Genomic DNA, 20,104 nt, shown 5'->3' with positions numbered 1-20,104 from the left:
GATTTCTAAAACAACCTCTATTACTTCTTCCTTTGCTTCAAAAGCCCAGTAAATTAAGACAGTAATATTAAATACTCCAGGCCCAGCAGATACTTATTTTTCATTAAAGACTAAGATGGAATTACCAATTTTTTAATGTCAGGCATGGATTTTGACATCCTGTGTCAAGTAATTCCCATCTGGAAATGGTAGCATTAGTTACCATACGATATACTAGGATCTGTAATCTTATTTCCATCCCTGGTGGAAAACTAGCTGCACTGGAGTAAGAAAAATGCCTACTGATATTGTCTCCATTTCCTTCTGAGAGCTCACTGGTAAGTTATTGGAAACTTAGAACTATGAGAATGTAATTCTCATTGAGAATGAGACTGAGAATAAGTGGGACACTGATTGATCTACCTTAGCTTAATTTGTTTGGGGGGGGGGTTTGCTTTGTTTTTTTTTATGAATTGGCCCATCTGAATACCTATAATGTTAGAAATTCTGGGATAGGTTTTGTTTTTGTTTTGTTTGCTAATGCACCTGTGCTTCTAAAAAAAAATGTGCACTGCAAAATAGGTTTATGCACTCTGATCTCCTTTCTTTTTTCTCTGCTTAGTCACTCAGTTCTCTCAAGATTATCCAAGATTATCCAGATTATTCAGCTTTCTGAAGATGCTCTTTCTCTGTTACATACAGCTGTATTTTTTTCTCTTGCTTTTCTATAATGCAACTCATCCGTTGTAGCACAGTGCAACTTTAAGTGCTTTTTCTAATGTTCACAAAACTAATGACTACTTTCCTCCTACTCAAGAGTTCCTGGGACCAAAGGCAGTAGGAAGTTTGACTAATACATCATGAGATCCAGAGACAAGCCTAACTCATTGTTCCAATTGTCTTTATGATTGTGGACACAACTATTCCAATCCCTGTATGAAAACAAGAGTGATTAACTGGGAAATAAGGGCCTAACTTGAAAATACACAGGCTAAATTACAAATGCAAACTCAATTTAATAAAAATCTGATAGGTCTCTTCTAAATTTAATAGCTGAAACCTCAATCAATAAATACAAAAAGATCCAGAAAAATACAAACAGCAGTGCTAATTTAACAGGATTAAAGAGCAACATAAACATTTCTAATGAGAAAGGAGACACCTTGTAATACCCATTCCATGATATGTTGCCTAGCAACAAGATATAAAATGATGTACAATAGCAGTAATTTCTTCCACATATGAAAACAGCACCTTACAAGGCATTGATAATGCACTCCTCCAGAATAAAAATCCATAGAGACTACTTAAATTTCCATTTTCTATAATACAGGCTGTTAAACAATTATGTGTTTTGTTTTTGTTTTAGCTAATGGAGTAAAACACTGATCTTATTTAATCATTAAATAAGAATTCTGTAGAAATAACAGCAGCCACAACAAAGAAAGTGCAAACCATTTTTCAAATAATCTTATAAAGCATCAAGCTTCCAGCTGAATCAAAACATTTTTATAAATGGTAAATATAACCTGATCCAGTGATCAATACGTATAGAATAACTAATGACTGAAAATAAAAAAGAGGAAAAGAAGTTTAAGAAGCAACTAACGTAAGAAGTCAAAAAGTGCTACTCTTTGGGAATAAATCCTATTTTAGCAGGACAGCTCCTTACTATGACAAGGAGAAGTAAACTATTTCACAGGCAGATCAAGGTGTTGACATGGCCGTCCGGAATGCCTGTCAATTAGACATGGAATCAGCAGATAAAGGTAACAGAATTTTTTGCCAGCCTAGTTGGAAAAGATGTTCTACAGCCAAAAGATCAAGTCTGGAACTAGGAGAAGTTCAAAGGGCTAAGAAATCATGTTGGGTGTCTAGAACCAGTGAAGCCATGAAAAAAATCTAAATGAAGTCGTAATTTTCTCAGATTATAGCGCTCTGCAGACTCCAAGTCTGAAGTAATGGTTTACGCACATTCTATACAAAGTGATCTCCAATGTCTAGACCTGTATTCCACAGATACTTTTTACAAGCAATTGCCCCTTAAAGCTGATGTTAAGTCACCAATGTAGTCTAAACCAGTGTTTCTTAAACTGTTTTCTCTCAGGACCTCTTCCCACTTTTAAAAGCCATGGAGGACTCCAAAATAGCTTCTGTTTGTATTGGTTACATTTATCAATATTTATCATATTAAAAATTAAAATTGACGCATACACTGCCGCTACCACTTCTCACGATTGTTTAATGTGATTTTAATATTGAATTATTTTTCAATATAGGCTGGCAAATAATTTTGATTTCTGAGACTCCTGAGAGGGTTTTGGGGGACCCGCAGGGGTCCTCGGACCACACTTTAAGAAACTGGTCTAAACAGTACCAGGAGGCAATTGTTACATGATTCATAGCTTCATACCCTGCACTAAGCCATTACTTGTTTTAATCCATATTTACAGAAGAAGCCATAATGCCCTAGTTTTAAATTGCACAATAAAACATGATTTACAAATCATAATTGCTGGATTTATATAACACCCTAACCTAAAATTAAACAAACTATACTTTGGCTTAGTAAGATATGTGAACCAACTCAATATTAAGGAGTAAAATCCCATTAACTACCTCAATTTGACTATCTTACCTAGAGACTTTTAAAAAGGTATTATTCTAAACACTACCTGCAAATTGCTGTTTTACTAGAATATATTTTGAAAGGTCAATCTTAATCCGTTTGGTTATTGTTTAATAAATAGATAAACCTTAATCAGTTTCTATACACACCTGAATGCAAGTCCCACTGAAATTATTGTTACTTTATTCTGGAATGCACTATTAATGTGTATACCACATTCTTTAACCCAGGGACTTTGTAACTTTTGTTTCTTATACAAGAACATTATACATATACAAAAGCAAAAAAGCACTATTGTTAGTAACATTGTACTGACTTGTTAAATAATGTAGTTGGCTAAGTATGGCAAGTTACATAAATAATATTACATATCCCATTATGCAAAGTTTTTATGACAAGGAAAAAAAATTAGGCTAATAAATAACAGAAGCACTACAAGCAGTCCTCAGTTAATGACAGCAATTGGGTCTGGAATTTCCATCACTAAGTGATGCAGTCAGAAAGTGCAACCGCATGTGACCGTTCTGCTTAGTGATGGAAATTCTGGTTGCCGTCATTAAGGGAATTGCCGTGGGTCATTAAGTGAGGATGTCACATGGTTGCCATTTGCAAACTCCTGCTAGCTTCCCCATTGACTTTGCTTGTAGGAAGCCAGCAAAGAAGATCACAAATGGTGACCATGTGACTGCAGGATGCTGCAACATCATAATTGCAAGCCAGGCCTAAGTATGAGGACAAATCGTAACTATCACTTGTTCAGCCCCATCGTAAGTTTGAATGGTTGCTGAACAAGTGGTCGTTAACTGAGGACCACCTGTATTATTGGTACAAAAATAAAATGATTCCAAAAATCATGAGCAGAAGTGATGTTCACTTTATTCATGTTTTGATTAACAGAACTGTATATGATAGTAGAAATAAAATAAAGTAGGGACATTTTTGGCATTCCTTCTTCCAAAACCAATTGTTTTAAAGTGCCAGTAACTTATTTGTTAAACAGAATGACCAGATAATCTAGACGGCTACTTACACAAAGGCAAATAAAAGATGAGAAACATTGTCATGTATTGAAAAACTGAAAAATATGTAAATGCATAAAGGCAAGTGAAGTGTGATATAGCCTCCTAATTGATTAACTTGATTCCCAGTCCATGCATAAATTTAAGCTCATTTTAACAGGAGAATAATAATAATCAGCTTACTTTCTGGTTCATATCTAAGTATACTTTCTATATGATTTCATATTTTATTTAGTCCGTTTAAAAAGAACCTCTAATTACAGTGCCTATTAATTTTCTTTCTTTTTAAAAACATGGATATTCTTTCTTTTTTTTTAAGACAGCATTTTAGCATGTAGGAAAATCATATTATTAATGCATTGCCTGATGATTCTACATTTCAATTCTTTTAATTATTTAGCCACTGCTGATTATGTCTTCTCACAATTCATTATTCCACTTCCTGCAACATAGACATTTTATTCATTAAGTGTCAAAGTGAAAGCGCTGACCTCCAAAAAGATAATCAGGGAATAAAGGGCAGATATAAGATGCCTAGGTTTTTCTTAAATGCTCAGTATCAACCCATCTTAGAAAATTACAGTACTAATCAACATACATCATGTGTTAATTCTTATGTTTATAAATACACTTTTTATGAAAGACAAGATCAAGAGCTGTCAAGTACTGTATATTATACATGCACACAATCACAAAAGATCTGCATTATAATTTGTAATCTGTAAATACTGGATTAACTAAAACAACAATAAAGCAGCTATGAGTTTTGAATGTATTCTTCCATATCGGAAACCACTTTTACCATGACACTGTTATGTTTAGTTGTATGTGATTTGCTTCTGAGTTGAGACATATTTTGTTATGTTTTAAAAAAACCGTTTACTTGCTCTAGGAGTCAGCACTGAAGCTCCTATTTGTTTTTTTATTCAGATTCTTTTTATTTGAAGTCCATCTATATATTCTCTTAGGTGGCATATATATTATTTGCTCAGTTTGTTATAGATTTATTTATATTTTATAAGATTACAGTTTTCTGGAATAAAAGGGATATATCCAGAATATTTGATTATTTTTTCAGTGGAATTTTATTGGAGTATGATAGAATAAAATAAATGGAGGAAAATTGTATTGTTCCTTAAGTTGTCTGAGTTCAACTATGCTTTTTTTTTTTTACAACGATAAAGATTTTCAGTAGTGGGATTAATTTATCATTAGTGAAGAACCAACCTGTCAAGTTCTATCTTTACAAGTTTTTTCTATTGTTTACTTCTTTCAGTTCCATTGCTGGATATCTGTGACTTTTAAAAAATACAGTGTTTTTATCTGTGGTTTTCTTCTTCACAGTCTTTTTGTGTGTCTGTGTGTGCGTATGTATATACAGTATGTATGTATATATATACATATACTGGGTCCAAGCGATGGTTAATACATCCTTGGGGGAGAGAGCGTTTCCAACTGCCTTTAAAGAGGCACTGGTACATCCCCTCCTCAAGAAATCTCCTCAAGAAACCATCACTGGACCCTACTCTACTGGATAACTTTCATCCAGTCTCCCATCTCCCCTTTTTGAGGAAAGTGGTTGAGAAAGTGGTGGCGTTACAGCTCCAGAGGGTTCTCTGGATAATCTAGATAACAGATTAACTCGATCCCTTTCAGCCAGGTTTCAGGCCCGGATATGGGATTGAAATGGCATTGGTCGCACCTATCGATGATCTCTGGCGGGAGCAGGATGGTGGCAGTGCATCCATCCTTGCTCTTCTTGACCTCTCAGCAGCTTTCAATACCATCAACCATGGTAGCCTTTTGGGATGGCTCAGGGAGTTGGGGTGGGCGACATAGTGTTGCACTGGTTCACCTCCTTCCTCCAGGGCCGCTCCCAAGTGGTGGTGGTAGGGAGCGAGAGATCCAACCATCGACCCCTCCTTTGTGGGGTGCTGCAGGGTTTGGTTCTCTCTGCTCCTTTTCAACATCTACATGAAACCACAGGGTGAGATCATCCATCACCACGGGATGAGGTATCATCAATATGCTGAAGATACTCAATTGTACATCTCTATTTAAAGGGTGAGGTAAGTGATGCTGTGACTGCCTTTCTCGGTGCCTGGGGGCTGTGGGTGTCTGGATGGGGAACAACAGGCTTCGGCTGAACCCTGGTAAGACGGATTGGCTGTGGGTTATTGGCTCTTCCGTATCCAGGACATTGTCATCTTTGGTTCTAAATGGATTTGCACTGCCCCAGACAAACCCGGTGCATAACCTGGGGGTCCTCCTGGACTCACAGCTCCTGCTCAAAGGCCATGAGGGCCTTTGTGCAGCTTCGCGTTGTGTACTGGTTACGCCCTTTCCTGGATTGGGAGGCCCTTTGGTCACTCATGCCCTTGTTATCTCCCATATAGACTACTGCAATGCGCTCTACATGGGGCTACCCTTGAAGAGTATCCGGAAGCTACAGCTGGTCCAGAATGCAGCCACATGGGCTATTTTTGGTGCCCCTAGAAGGGCGCATATAACGTCTCTACTACGCGAGCTGCATTGGGTACCAGTTTGCTTCCGGGTCCAATTCAAGGTGTTGGTTATCATCTTTAAAGCCCTACATGGCATGGGACCAGGCTACCTGAGAGACCACCTCTTCCCTGTTACATCAACCCATCCCACCCGATCATGCAGAGAGAGCATGTTGTGGACCCCGTAGGTAAGAGAATTCCATCTGGCAGTGTCCAGGAGGTGGGCCTTCTCTGCAGTAGCTCCTGCCCTCTGAAACATCCTGAAGGTAAGGTTAGCCCCATCGCTCCTGGCCTTCTGGAGGAATCTGAAGACCTGGCTCTGCCACTTGGCCTAGGGTGGGGAGGGGAATAGTTATGCTTGGGCATGACTAGTGCCCTAAGTCGCTCATCACATACAAGGACTGAATTAGATCATTTGCCATCTGGATTTTATTCTTATCTATATTTATTGTTTATTTATATATTGTATTTTATATATTGTAATTATATTGTATGTTTATTGTTTTATTATTTTATTGTAAACCACCCAGAGTCCCTTTGGTGGAAGGAGATGGGCAGTGACAAATTTGATTGATAAATAAATAAATAAATAAATGTGCAGTTACATAAGTAGTCTATTTTCAGTTTTTGTGTTCCTGAATGTTGTAAAAAACATTCAATACAGAAAACTGCACTGAAAAAATTAAGAACATCAAACAATAACAGTATATTCAATACATTCTCTTTCATCACTATTTCACAACCTTGTTAATTTGATAACTGCTATCTATAGATATCTGGCTTGAAGCATTACATTCCTAATATAAAGGCATGAACAGATTTTTAAATAATTGGTACTTCTTTATGTTTTCCAGGTTCTAACATCTTCTGTGTGATTGTCATCTCTGGCAAAATATTCAGACATCCAAACTTACCTTGGCAAGGGAATATAGAGACCAGTTTCTTTGCGCAAACTGCTTAGCAGATCAGGAGCTAAAGGGATAAACTGCCCTAATTTTAATGAAAATGCCTATTCAGGTGCATAACATTGTCCATATTCTGGAGCAACTAGCTATTTATATGATGGTGAGAATGAAATCTATTCATTCTAATTTGAAAGTGGCAGACCTTCCCAAATTCTTTGGGACAATTATTTGGAAAAGCTTAAAAAAAAATTTTTTCCCAGTGACACTAGTCCTTTCTTGCCAATTTTCCTCTTTTTTTTTCCAGACTTAACAAGCTGCAAGTGATAGTACAGCAAAATGGCAAAATTTGCTGTTTTCAAATACGAATTTGAAATTAGTGACAGCTTGTTCATAAATTGTTGATTATAAGATAGACAGTTTTCGATTTATGTGGACATAACACTATAAACATAAACTGAAAGATACAATGAATCTGAATCTAAAGATAGAAGCTGCTGAATGTTAAGTCTTTTTTGATTTAGAACTCAGGTCCATGGTTTCACTAATACACTAAAGCAAATACTGTATAAGCAATGTAATGTCCTCCAGATGATCTGATTGTAATTTTCATGATCCTTAACCACTGACCATCCTAATTACGGATTTATAGCCTAAAACATTTGGAGCACTAAACTCTCTGAACTAAGGCATGATTTCTAGGGTTTTTTTAAAATGAAATTTATTTTTCAAATGGAAATGTTTTCTGTGTACATTTTTATTAGACAGTACTCTGCTTGATACAATATAAAAGTGATGAGGATTTAGGTTCCTAATCACATGGGAGCAGTAACAGCAAAAGTGCCAACATGAACTGAAGAGAACTTACCTTGCTTTAAATTCCATGAAAAAGCTAAATTTAAACATTAATCTTATTTTTATTTTACTTAAGTTTTGTTCATTAACTTAATGGATTAATTACAGCTTATAGTGCAATACTATTATGATACAGAAACTCTTGCCCATGTCCTCATATGATGTCCTTTTTATGTTGCCCCAAGACATGCTCTGATCTCCCCAATCTTCTCTGAATTTGACGGTCATACTGATAGATTTTACATTTATTTCTTTTTAAGGGATGCTGACTCTACACTCACACACCAGGTGGCCAAATATTTTTATCAAGCTACACAATTCCGCAAAACTTTTAATTAGACATATTGTTTCACTGTTTTATTGTTTTTCTTTTTCTGACAACGAATTGTTGGATTAAACTATTTTCTTTTATTGTAGAGGCTGGTCAAAGACTGTAATAAAGATATTCATTCATTCACTATTATCATATCTACTTAGAAATAAAATAGTAGTATTTATTCCTAGTAAGTTATAGAACCTTTGTATTTCTGTATCCTACATTTTAATTGGTTGTCATTTAGTTTTCTTTGCCTTATACTATATTTGTTTGCTGATCTTTCTCTCTCTCTCTCTCTCTCTCTCTCTTTCTCATCTATCTATCCCCTTATTCACTTATAGAAATGAAGATGCCAGAAAGGAAAAAAGTCAGGATCATAAAAGCAACATTAATGCCTAACTTACTGAAGTACTCTTGAGTAACCTATAATGCTGGGAAAGGTGGAAGGAAAGAGAAATAGATGATGACCAGCAGCAAGGTGGATGGACTTACCCAGTGGGTGCACAGCTAAAAGATCTGAAGGATCAGGTTGGGAACAGATCATCCTGGAGAAAATCTAGCAATGTGATAGGTAAGAATTGACACCAACTTGATAGCATGCAATTGATTAAATTAATTTCCAAAGATTCAAAATATGGATTACATCATAATTTTTCCATATCCCTTTCTTTCCACCTTTAAAAAAAAAATCATCGAAGTCATATTATTTAATGGACAAAACAGTATTAGTGCAGATACAAAAATCCAAAATATAAATCAATCCAAGCCTTCCCATCCATTCAGGCAAACTCTTCACATCACCAAAGTTAGTATTCTGATTTTATTTTTCTGTGATTTATTTATTTATCTTCAATTTATATGGACACCCTCTTGCCAAAGTGACTCTGAGTGGCAAACAGAATTTAAAACAATATAAATGAAACACAATATATAAGCAGAAGTAAAAAGAAACAGAAAATTTATCTTCCAGAAAATTAGAAACATCGGAGGTAAATTCCAGGCAAAAATGAGTATGATCAAAAACAAAGATGGCAAGGACCTAACAGAAGAAGAAGAGATCAAGAAAAGGTGGCAAGAATATACAGAAGACCTGTATAGGAAGGATAACAATATCGGGGATAGCTTTGATGGTGTGGTCAGTGAGCTAGAGCCAGACATCCTGAAGAGTGAGATTGAATGGGCCTTAAGAAGCATTGCTAATAACAAGGCAGCAGGAGACGATGGCATCCCAGCTGAACTGTTCAAAATCTTGCGAGATGATGCTGTCAAGCTAATGCATGCTATATGCCAGCAAATTTGGAAAACACAAGAATGGCCATCAGATTGGAAAAAATCAACTTATATCCCCATACCAAAAAAGGGAAACACTAAAGAATGTTCAAACTATCAAACAGTGGCACTCATGTCACATGCCAGTAAGGTAATGCTCAAGATCCTGCAAGGTAGACTTCAGCAATTCATGGAGCGAGAATTGCCAGATGTACCAGCTGGGTTTAGAAAAGGCAGAGGAACTAGGGACCAAATTGCCAATATCCGCTGGATTATGGAAAAAGCCAGGGAGTTTCAGAAGAACATCTATTTCTGTTTTATTGACTATTCTAAAGCCTTTGACTGTGTGGACCATAACAAATTGTGGCAAGTTCTTAGTGGTATGGGGATACCAAGTCATCTTGTATGCCTCCTGAAGAATCTGTATAACAACCAAGTAGCAACAGTAAGAACAGACGGACTGGTTTAAGATTGGGAAAGGAGTACGGCAGGGCTGTATACTCTCACCCTACCTATTCAACTTGTACGCAGAACACATCATGCGACATGCTGGCCTTGAGGAATCCAAGGCTGGAGTTAAAATCGCTGGAAGAAACATTAACAATCTCAGATATGCAGATGATACCACTTTGATGGCTGAAAGCTAAAGAGACTTATGATGAAGGTGAAAGAAGAAAGTGCAAAAGCTGGCTTGCAGCTAAACCTCAAAAAAACCAAGATTATGGCAACCAGCTCGATTGAGAACTGGCAAATAGAGGGAGAAAATGTAGAAGCAGTGAAAGACTTTGTATTTCTAGGTGCGAAGATTACTGCGGATGCTGACTGCAGTCAGGAAATCAGAAGACGCTTAATCCTTGGGAGAAGAGCAATGACCAATCTTGATAAAATAGTTAAGAGCAGAGACATCACACTGACAACAAAGGTCCGCATAGTTAAAGCAATGGTGTTCCCCGTAGTAACATATGGCTGCGAGAGCTGGACCATAAGGAAGGCTGAGAGAAGGAAGATCGATGCTTTGGAACTGTGGTGTTGGAGGAAAATTCTGAGAGTGCCTTGGACTGCAAGAAGATCAAACCAGTCCATACTCCAGGAAATAAAGCCAGACTGCTCACTTGAGGGAATGATATTAAAGGCAAAACTGAAATACTTTGGCCACATAATGAGAAGACAGGACACCCTGGAGAAGATGCTGATGCTAGGGAGAGTGGAGGGCAAAAGGAAGAAGGGCCGACCAAGGGCAAGGTGGATGGATGATATTCTAGAGGTGACGGACTCGTCCCTGGGGGAGCTGGGAGTGTTGACGACCGACAGGAAGCTCTGGCATGGGCTGGTCCATGAAGTCACGAAGAGTCGGAAGCGACTAAACGAATAAACAACAAAAAGAAACAGCAGTCAAGATTAAAAGCCTCAAAATAATAACGAACTATCCAGGCCTCACTAACTTCCCAATCCCCATGCCTGGGTAAACAGCCAGGTAAAGTGCTCTTTGCAAGGTCAGTGTTGCAGCCAATCTAGTTTTAAGTGGTGAGGTGTTCTAGTTGGCCAGGATTGCAACCAACAAGGCATGTTCCCCAGGTCCCACAAAGGGGCATTCTTTAATTGACAGGAGCCAAACCATGTCCCTCCTACCAGATCTAATAGGACCAGTAGAGGTAACTGGAAAGAGGTGGTCCTTCAAGTATCCTGACCCCATGCCATGAAGAGCTTTATAGATAACAAGTAGAACTTTTAATTGTACCCAGAATTCTATTATGACCCAGTGCAGGTCACAGACCAAAGGTATAATATGTACAGAATGAAAAACACCCATAATTGCCTGCAGTGCCACATTCTGGACCAATTGCAGGTTCTGGATGTTCTTCAAGGGCAGCCCCATGCATACTGCTTTGCAGTAGTCTATACAGGAGGTGGCCAAACCATGAGGAACTATGCGCACAGCCTCCTGGTCCAGAAAAGGGTGCAACTGGCACAGTACAAATCTGTGCAAAAGTCCCCTTGCCACAGCTGCCACCTGCTCCAGGTAAGTTTAGGAGATCTCCCAAATCACACACACAAAATGCAACCCCATCCAGAACTAAAGATGGAATATCACCAAACCTGGGGAGTCCTAAAACCCAAAGCCACACAGGTAAGTTGAAGCCTGTTCTTCCCCATCCAGACCTCCAAAGCCTCCAGAGACCAGGATACCTCCGTGGCATCTCTTGGCCAGCACAAGGTAAAGATGTATAACTTTATTTTATATTAGTATACTGATGCTACCTCACACTATGCCATCAAATGACTTCACTCAGCAGTTTCATGTAGATGTTAAACAGGAGTGGGGAAAGTGTCAAGTTGTGCAGCACCCAATGGAGTAAAGCCTGTGGGCTGGACTTTTCCCTCTATCAGCACCAAGTGGAACCTACTGCAGAGGGAGGAGGAGAGCCAGCACAGGACTGTGCCATCCACACTTATCCCCAGAACTGGTCCAGAAGGATACTATGATTGATGGTATTGAAAGCAGCTGAACTGCTTTTAAAACAGAACAGCATACTTACTAAGAAGTCAAGAAGAACAAGGACATATGCACTACATACATACTGCTCCCACCAAATGTTACTTCCAAGCACCATCAAAACTGTTTCAGTGCCATGCCTGTGTGTGAAACCTGACTAGACAGGGTCAGGTTCACAAAACCAAGAAGACAACTAAGTTTATTTGCAAAATGTATGTTACTGAATGTGCAGATAAATGTAACATAGACAAAGAACCAAATATTGATTAGAGGAGTCATTTTGTAGCCATGTCAACCAGAATTTCAGCTGAAGGCAATCAGACTAGTTTCTTAAATTCTATCAAAGTAAATTAATTTTCTCAATATATCTTAACTTTGGAAATATTTGTCCTGACAACATTGTTGGCATTATTATCCACGTGGGGACAGAGTCTAAGTCAAACCCCTTTTCTAAGAACACAAAACCTTATTATTTTTACCCACTCAGTCCATACCCACTATCATGCTAATATTGCTACTGAAGGTGTAAAGGACACACCAGCCAGGAAGCAAGAACGTTATTGTCTCTTTAAAGAATAGAAAATCTGCTCTATTCAAGAGTCTGCCACCTAGTTACCATGTAATAACAAGATCCATAATCTCTCCAGTTTTTAAATTATTAAAATATAAGAAATAAGTCAGTACTGGGCAAGTTTTGGTAGTTCAAATGATCATTTCTTTATTTATAAATTATCTAAATGAGATGACTGCAATGAGTGAAAATTATTTATTAAATTTAACTAATTAGAGACTGAACAGGCAGCAGAAATAGGTAAATGTGCTAACTTCAATTTCTCATAGTTTCTCATTTCTTCAGTCTTTAATTCATTTCATCTTATTTGTATATCAATTTGCAATTTTTATACAGGACATAAGATTATTCTGCTTTACATGCACTTTGCAACCCAATATTCTGCTTTTTTGTGTAACCATTTCAGTAATTTCACACATTCAATATTTCATTAATATATACAGCTTATGCAATATATACATTTGTGTATGAATTCCTTGATTGGAGAACTGGATCATGCAATACTGAGAACAGAAGAGCCCTGTTTCAGTTCACACATTAATTTGCAAACTATAAATCAGGGAGGATTATATCAAAATGCAACCTAGATTTATTTATTGGAAACTAAACAATTTTTCTAACCAGCATCAAAAAAGATTAAACACATTCTAAACTATGAAATAACTGAAGAATTCATTTTAGTCCTACCCGTAAAATTTCTTCAACACAGTCGTCATCGCCTACTCCACTGTCCTGTAAACAAAGAGGAAATAGATATAAAATGAGAAATAATGACCACCACACATGAATATATGCCTTCAGCCAACATGTATGCAATGCTAAAGTGAAGATGGATTCCTTACATCTGGAAATCATGGCAATTTTTTCTTAAATCTGTTTTAAAACAGAACAGTATACTTACTCAGAAGATGAATACGCAATTACTATGTAGGCCTCATTTCAAAAATTGTAAAAGGCAAAGAAAATGTTTAAGCGTTACTTTTTTCATCAAGGACAACATCTGAAATATCATGACATGCTTTCTGCCAAAGATGATTTAAATTAAAATTGTCCTACCACGGGATGGCCATAATCCATTGGGAACTTCCTTGGTATAATAGTCATTGAAATCAAATGACTGCTCTGTAATTCAGTGTCATGGACATTAACTAGGAGACTTTTAAGGTTAAATAACACTTACATGTTTCAGTGTACTGACACAGACTGACAAAACAGTATGATCCAGATGCTTTAGCAGCATCAGAGATACTCAAAATCCTAGGTTCCTTAACAGATGCTGTCTGCACTTGAAATGAAAGCAACAATTCAACTGTAGATGAAACTGAAAACAGCATGAAGGTTAACATCCCCTTTACATAATTGATATATCAAATAAGTATTGGAATATCCAATCTTGGAAAAACAATGAATCCAAGTTTTTAAAAATGTAAAATATACTTCTTATAATTTAAGAATGAAATTAATTTCCCCCAAATGTTTTTAAAAGGTTGGATATCAGATTTTTTTTTTTGTACTGGCATCGTAAAAAAATGGAGGGATCTTTAACTCCTATGGTTTGGTGTAGTCCAGCCATATCTCCATTTTGGCTTCAATTTACAGCATGCATTAACACAATTTGGGGAAGGGTGAGAGGAAAAAGATCTAAATAAGGTATTAAATTATACTGCTAAAATCTGTAACTTGTCAGTTTATGAAGAGCTTTGGCTTTATTGAGCGTGTGGCTGAGCAAACAGGATTCATGAGGACTGAATCCAAACGGGGATGAATAAGAGCGCATATTAGGAATTACATCATAGTAATGAGCAGCAAAACATAGTTATTTTTCTGCAATTATTGCATCTACGGATTCATTCAGTGACCCTTTTAAAGTGACCTGTAATCGCTGGGGAGGGATGAGTCACAGGACCATCTGCTTTGGAGTGCAATTTGAGGTGCTGGTTATCATCTATAAAGCCCTGCACAGCATAGGAACTGGTTACCTGAAGGACTGTCTGTCTTCCATATTTTCTGCCTGGATGGAACGATTGGGCAGAATTGTATGCTCCAATTCCCTTCCATTAAGCAGTGTCACCTGAGAGGACCTAGGAAGTGTCTTTCTCTGTCACAGCACCTGCTCTCTGAAACACCATTACCCTATGTAAGCATTTTCACATGTTTACCTAGGAGTCACAATGTATTTGCCCTTATTCCAGTACTAAATGACTAGAAACTAGGAAGTGTAGAATTTAGAATGGAGCTCCAGGACAAAAAGAGTCCCCTTTCTTTCCCTCCAACTTTGTCACTCCAAATCAGCAACTCCTCCTTGATGCATTAAAAATAAAGAAATTAAGATCTCCACCATCAAGCCTAATAAACAGCCTAACAGCCTCCTCCTCACAAGGCCTGTATGTTGGTGTTTCTAAATAATTCATCAAGTAAAATATTAGAAAGCTTCATGATGGTCTTAATTTTGAATAAAATTGGTGATTAAACCCTTTATCTAAATTGCCCCCAAAATTTGTATTAGGATATTTTTAAATTCATGTAATGTAATTAAATGGTATTACTCTGCTGTGTTGTAACAATCATGTGTGCCATTGATGCAGGGTAATAGTAACTAATGTTTAAAAGGAGGGAAAATTAAGAATGTTGATAATTTATTATAGTTTTAGAGTTGCCTTCATATTTAATTCACATTGATTTATATTAGGATATAACAGGTTTTTAAATTTTATTTTATTTGTGGAATATAATAAACTACAACAATAATAAAATATACTAGTAATTGCACAATAAAAACATACACTATAAAAAGTAAAATAAAATAAAATAAACATTAAGGATTAATGAAAAAATGAAATGCATATAGTATCACCTAGTACTAACATTAATTCAAATTTATCATTAAATCTAACCATATAAAAACGTATTATTCTATTTTTCTGTTTTTACAATAAAAACACATTTCAAAAATAGATAAAAAAGAAATCTTAAATCTATTCCTTAACATCAGGATTTTAAGTTTCTTTCATTTAGGTTATTTATTTATTTATCAAATTTTTATCATCGCCCATCTCCCCCACACAGGGGACCCTGGGAGGTTCACAATAAAAACAATTTAAAATTTCAATAAAATCATAAATACAACCAATAATCAGTCAGCATAAAATGCAATAAAGTCCAAGCCACGGCAGACCTGATTCAAACCATAAGGGAATAAAACCGGTCCCCGCAGAACTAGGGAATCAACCAGCCAGTAGTACATATTATTGTATCAAATTTATACAGCCGCCCAACTCTATAGCGACTCTGGGTGGCATACACTAGTCTAACCAAAGCTGGGGGCAAGAACCAAGTTTTCCAGACTCTTTTAAACATGGATAGGGGGAGGGGTAGCATTTTTAAAAAAATTTTGCTAGAGAAAAATAACTATTCTTAATTCCACAAACCCTGAATATTTATTGCTGTAGCCAATTTTGTTCTGAACTTCAAGATAAAAATTAATTCAAAATCTTATCAACATGAAGGTTCTGCTCCTTAGTTCAGTTCAACTGTTTGAAATCTCAAAGGATGTTTTTCAGCTTCGTGGCAAGGAAATGCCAGATGCACATATTTTCCCCTTCCTATTATGGGATTTCTACCTCCTAGAAATAAAAGCTGTCACAGTAATGTATCATGACAAGGAATTGGCTTCAGGGGCAAAAGTTCATCCCAAGTCATCTTCTTATTTACCAGTAGTATAGGGTTGGGGGTTTTTTTGGTAGGCAAAAGATGTTTTAATTGATTATTTTATTGTAAACCGCCCAGAGTTCCTCCAATGGGAGGAAATGGGCAGGAATAAATTTAATAAATAAATATTGAAGTTCCTTCTTCCCATTTCATGGTCCTGAACCACACAAGACCAAATTATATGGAAAAACAACAGATCCAGATTAGCTCTGCTTGTACCAACTGTGTGTGTATGTGATCTGATGCACATTTATTAATGCATCAGACATATTGAACTAAATAGGCCTTACTTGTGAATAAGTATCTAGTTGTTACAACAACAACAACAACAATAATAATAATAATAATAATGCATATCTTACTTTGTCATATGTTTTATCTGTTTAAAACCTTCAAAGACTCATTAGTGTCTTTTATCTTGTATAAATGTGTACACCCAGGTAAGATATTAGAAAAGAAATAACAAATACAATGTATGGACATCATTTTTTTATAGTTAGAGATTATGTGAGTTAATTGTAATTGTCAATTTCTTTTCTCATACTGCGCAAAAAACAGTTTTGTGAGCAAGAACTGGGACTAGAGTATGAGAATTGAAGTCCACAGGTTTAGTCTTTATACTGTGCTATAGTTTGGATTTTGAAACTATCAGATGAGAATCTTCTTTTAAGATTAAAGAAGAACTGAAACCTCTCAGGCCACCTTCTTCCTCATGATATTGGAACAATCAATTTTAATAAGTGGCAGATACTATTTTATCTTATAAAGGTTGCTTTGGCATTGCCAGTGAAATGTTTAGAGATTAACCAGGCAGTCTCATAACTCTTTTAACATGTGTTCATATAAAACACACCACAGTCCAGAAACAGTAGAGGAAAATGTAATGGACTGTAACTATACAATTCTATTAATAAAATATAAGGCTTTTATTGTTATTGTGAAAGACTGATTGTGTAAAGTCAATATTTTGTCACAATACAGTAATGCTTTTCTTTATTTACAAAAAATGGATGTTGAGCTGAACATCTCTTGCTACAGCCATGGAAAATTAAAATTACTATTGCAAGCCAAAGACCTTATCCTGTAAGATGCTACATAACTATTAGGATTTCTTAGCTCTGCAAAAATTGCATGTCTTCAGGATTTAGCATAAAATTTCCTTTGCACATAGTAATATATTACCTGTTGTACTATTATTAATGTATTAAATTAGGTATATTAAACTGAATAATTGAAATAGATAATTATTTTTCTGCAAAGCTTCAATAATGAACATTACATTCTCTCTCATTCTGACACATAAGCTTTTTAGATAGCACAGTAGTGTCCAGTCTTAAGAAAAACCAAATTCCAATTGTAATTTATAAGTTACACCAATTTTAAGTACTCTATTATAATTCAAAAGATTTCTATCCCACATTTTATTAGAAGTTTCTGAAATTATGCAAATTCTTGCCTAATTCACCCATTAACATTATCGTATTTATTTAGAAGCAAACCCTGTATTTTTAATGATAATTAATCAGAAATGTATATGTAATATGTCGTTTCAACACAGATTTTGCAGGAGGCAATAGATTTACTTTTTATGAACTGTTTAACCATTCTACACTGGCATCTTAAACTGATGATGATGATGTTGTATTACCTGAAAGTGCCACCTCTTTTCAAGATCTTAACCTTGGAAAACCACAAATAAAGTATCAGTTGATGCTCTCTCTCTCTCTCCTCTCCAGCCACCATCATATCCCAAATCCAAAAGTTTAGATTAGGTATGTGCCTCTCCAAGAATTTTCCTTCTCACTGCTCAGAATGGCAGGATTTTTTTTTTAAAAAAGGAGACCCTACAAAAGACGGTGAGATGTCAATATCTACTTGCTCTTATTTCCACTTTGTCAGGACACAGCCAATAAAACATAAAACTACAGTACTGTACTAATCACACTGCATGAGACAGTTACACCATGTCTGCTATATTCAACAACTTATTTCTCAATAGATCTCTGTCTCAACAACCAATCCTTGGTTTTGTTTTCTATAAATGACAAAATAACAATAACTAAAGAGGACATTATGGAACAAATTCCTATTCTATAACAATGTAATGTGAACATAAAATGTACTGCCCAATTTATTGGAATTGCTTAGTTTCATTATCCATGTAGGCAGATTGATATGACAATAAATGGATAAACATCTGGCTAAAAAATTTCTCATTCAATCTGAGAGATGTGTTAAGGAGATGATACTAAAATCACCCACATAATGAATTACTCTTCATTATTTTAATTAATGGATCTAAGTAGAGATTCTTTGTGACCCGATAGATGACAGCTTGCCAGGATTGTCTGCCAGCAACCGATTCTTTGAGTTCTTGTAAGTTTATTATTGTGAAATCAGTAATAGTACTGAGCCAACCTGTTTTTCTATTTGTCTCAGTTTTTTTTAAGAATCAGCATCTTCTCCAAAGACTTTTGCTTCTTCATTTATTCATTATAAATTGAATAAACACATAAATAAATAAAGTCCAAAACATCCAACTTTAGTTTCATTATTAGTGCTTCCAGTGAGCAGTCTGATTTTACTTCACCGAACTGAATTATATGTTCTTCTTGGGGTCCAAGGAATTCTCAACAATTTTCTTCACTGGCGTTCAAAACCTTTGATTTCTCTTTGTTAGGCCTTCCAGATGGTCCAGCTTTCAAAGCCATGCAATGATTTAGGCAAGATTTATGTTTCTTGGCAGTGTGATATTTCTACACTTCAGTATTTTGTGTAGATGTGTCATAGTCTTTTTCCCAAGAAGCAGATGTCTCTTTATTTCATGGCTATAGTCACCGTTCCTGTTGGTTTTTTGAGATCAGGTTTCTACTTCCATTGATTCTTCATCTATTTACACCATTTAACCCTGTGGTTGACATAATCTTAGTAACACCTCCTTTTAAAAAAAAATATTGAGCATCAGATCATCTTTTGCAATTTCTACTTTACTTTCAACAAGAGGCTTAAGTCTTCCTTACTTCCAGCCACCATCATATAGTATCATATATGATATTGTTAATAATGCCTCTGACAATTTTAATTCTAATGCTTCTTGTAGACTACTATTTCTTATTATATATTCTTTATATAAGTTAAATAAATAGTGTCACATAGAAGAAAAACAGGATGACTCCTCTTTCCAGAGGGCAAATTTCAACGGAATGTTAGAAAGAACTTCCTAATAATAAAAGCAATTCAACAGAAGGTATTAGAGAGTTGGTAACTTCTCTTCATTGGAGGCTCAACAGCCCTCTGCTTGATATATTTTATTTGGATTCCTGTCCTGGGCAAGAGGCTCAGCTTCTTGAGGTAAATAGCCCCTCCTCACTCTGTGGTTCTGTTATTGTACTCCAGTCCTTCATGTTTTTTTTTTTTTTAAAAACTAACAATAAATCAAAGTGAGCAAGTAAAACACCAGGAAATGGCCTCTAAAACTGTTTTATGACACACAAAATGACAAAAATCACATGTTGCGGCATTGCTAAAATGAAAACCCTCAATCCTTTCTGGTGAATTTCCCTCCTATTCCACCCATGCAACCTGTACAAAAATATAATTCTAAACCCATAGTGCATGAAAAATTCACCCCAAAGCAAAATAGATTTTGACAAGGCAAGTCATGTACTGGTCTCTCTCATTGTATACTACCAACTGCTCAGCAGTTAACCAGATGGTTTATAACCTGATACAGGATTTCAAATTAATTTACAATTAAGGGAGATGTTTGAGAATATGCCAAAATGTTCTTATAACAACAAATGCATCAACTATCAGACTAAGTTCTGCTAGAGATGAACCACAGCAGATACCACTAAA

The 20,104-nt window shown here is 36.0% G+C and overlaps 1 protein-coding gene across 1 annotated transcript in view; it reads right to left on the bottom strand.

Annotated features, from left to right (window-relative positions):
• Positions 1–20,104, bottom strand: part of AFF3 (ALF transcription elongation factor 3) — a 265,761-nt gene that overhangs the window by 143,743 nt on the left and 101,914 nt on the right. The window contains exon 4 of the mRNA XM_063304958.1: positions 13,226–13,270. Coding sequence (XP_063161028.1) covers positions 13,226–13,270 — 45 coding nt within the window. The remainder of the gene's footprint in view (positions 1–13,225; positions 13,271–20,104) is intronic.

Source organism: Candoia aspera, chromosome 5, assembly GCF_035149785.1.
Source record: "Candoia aspera isolate rCanAsp1 chromosome 5, rCanAsp1.hap2, whole genome shotgun sequence".
NCBI lineage: Eukaryota > Metazoa > Chordata > Lepidosauria > Squamata > Boidae > Candoia > Candoia aspera.
Note: the sequence above shows the minus strand (reverse complement) of the source record. Positions and strands in the feature narration are given on the sequence as shown.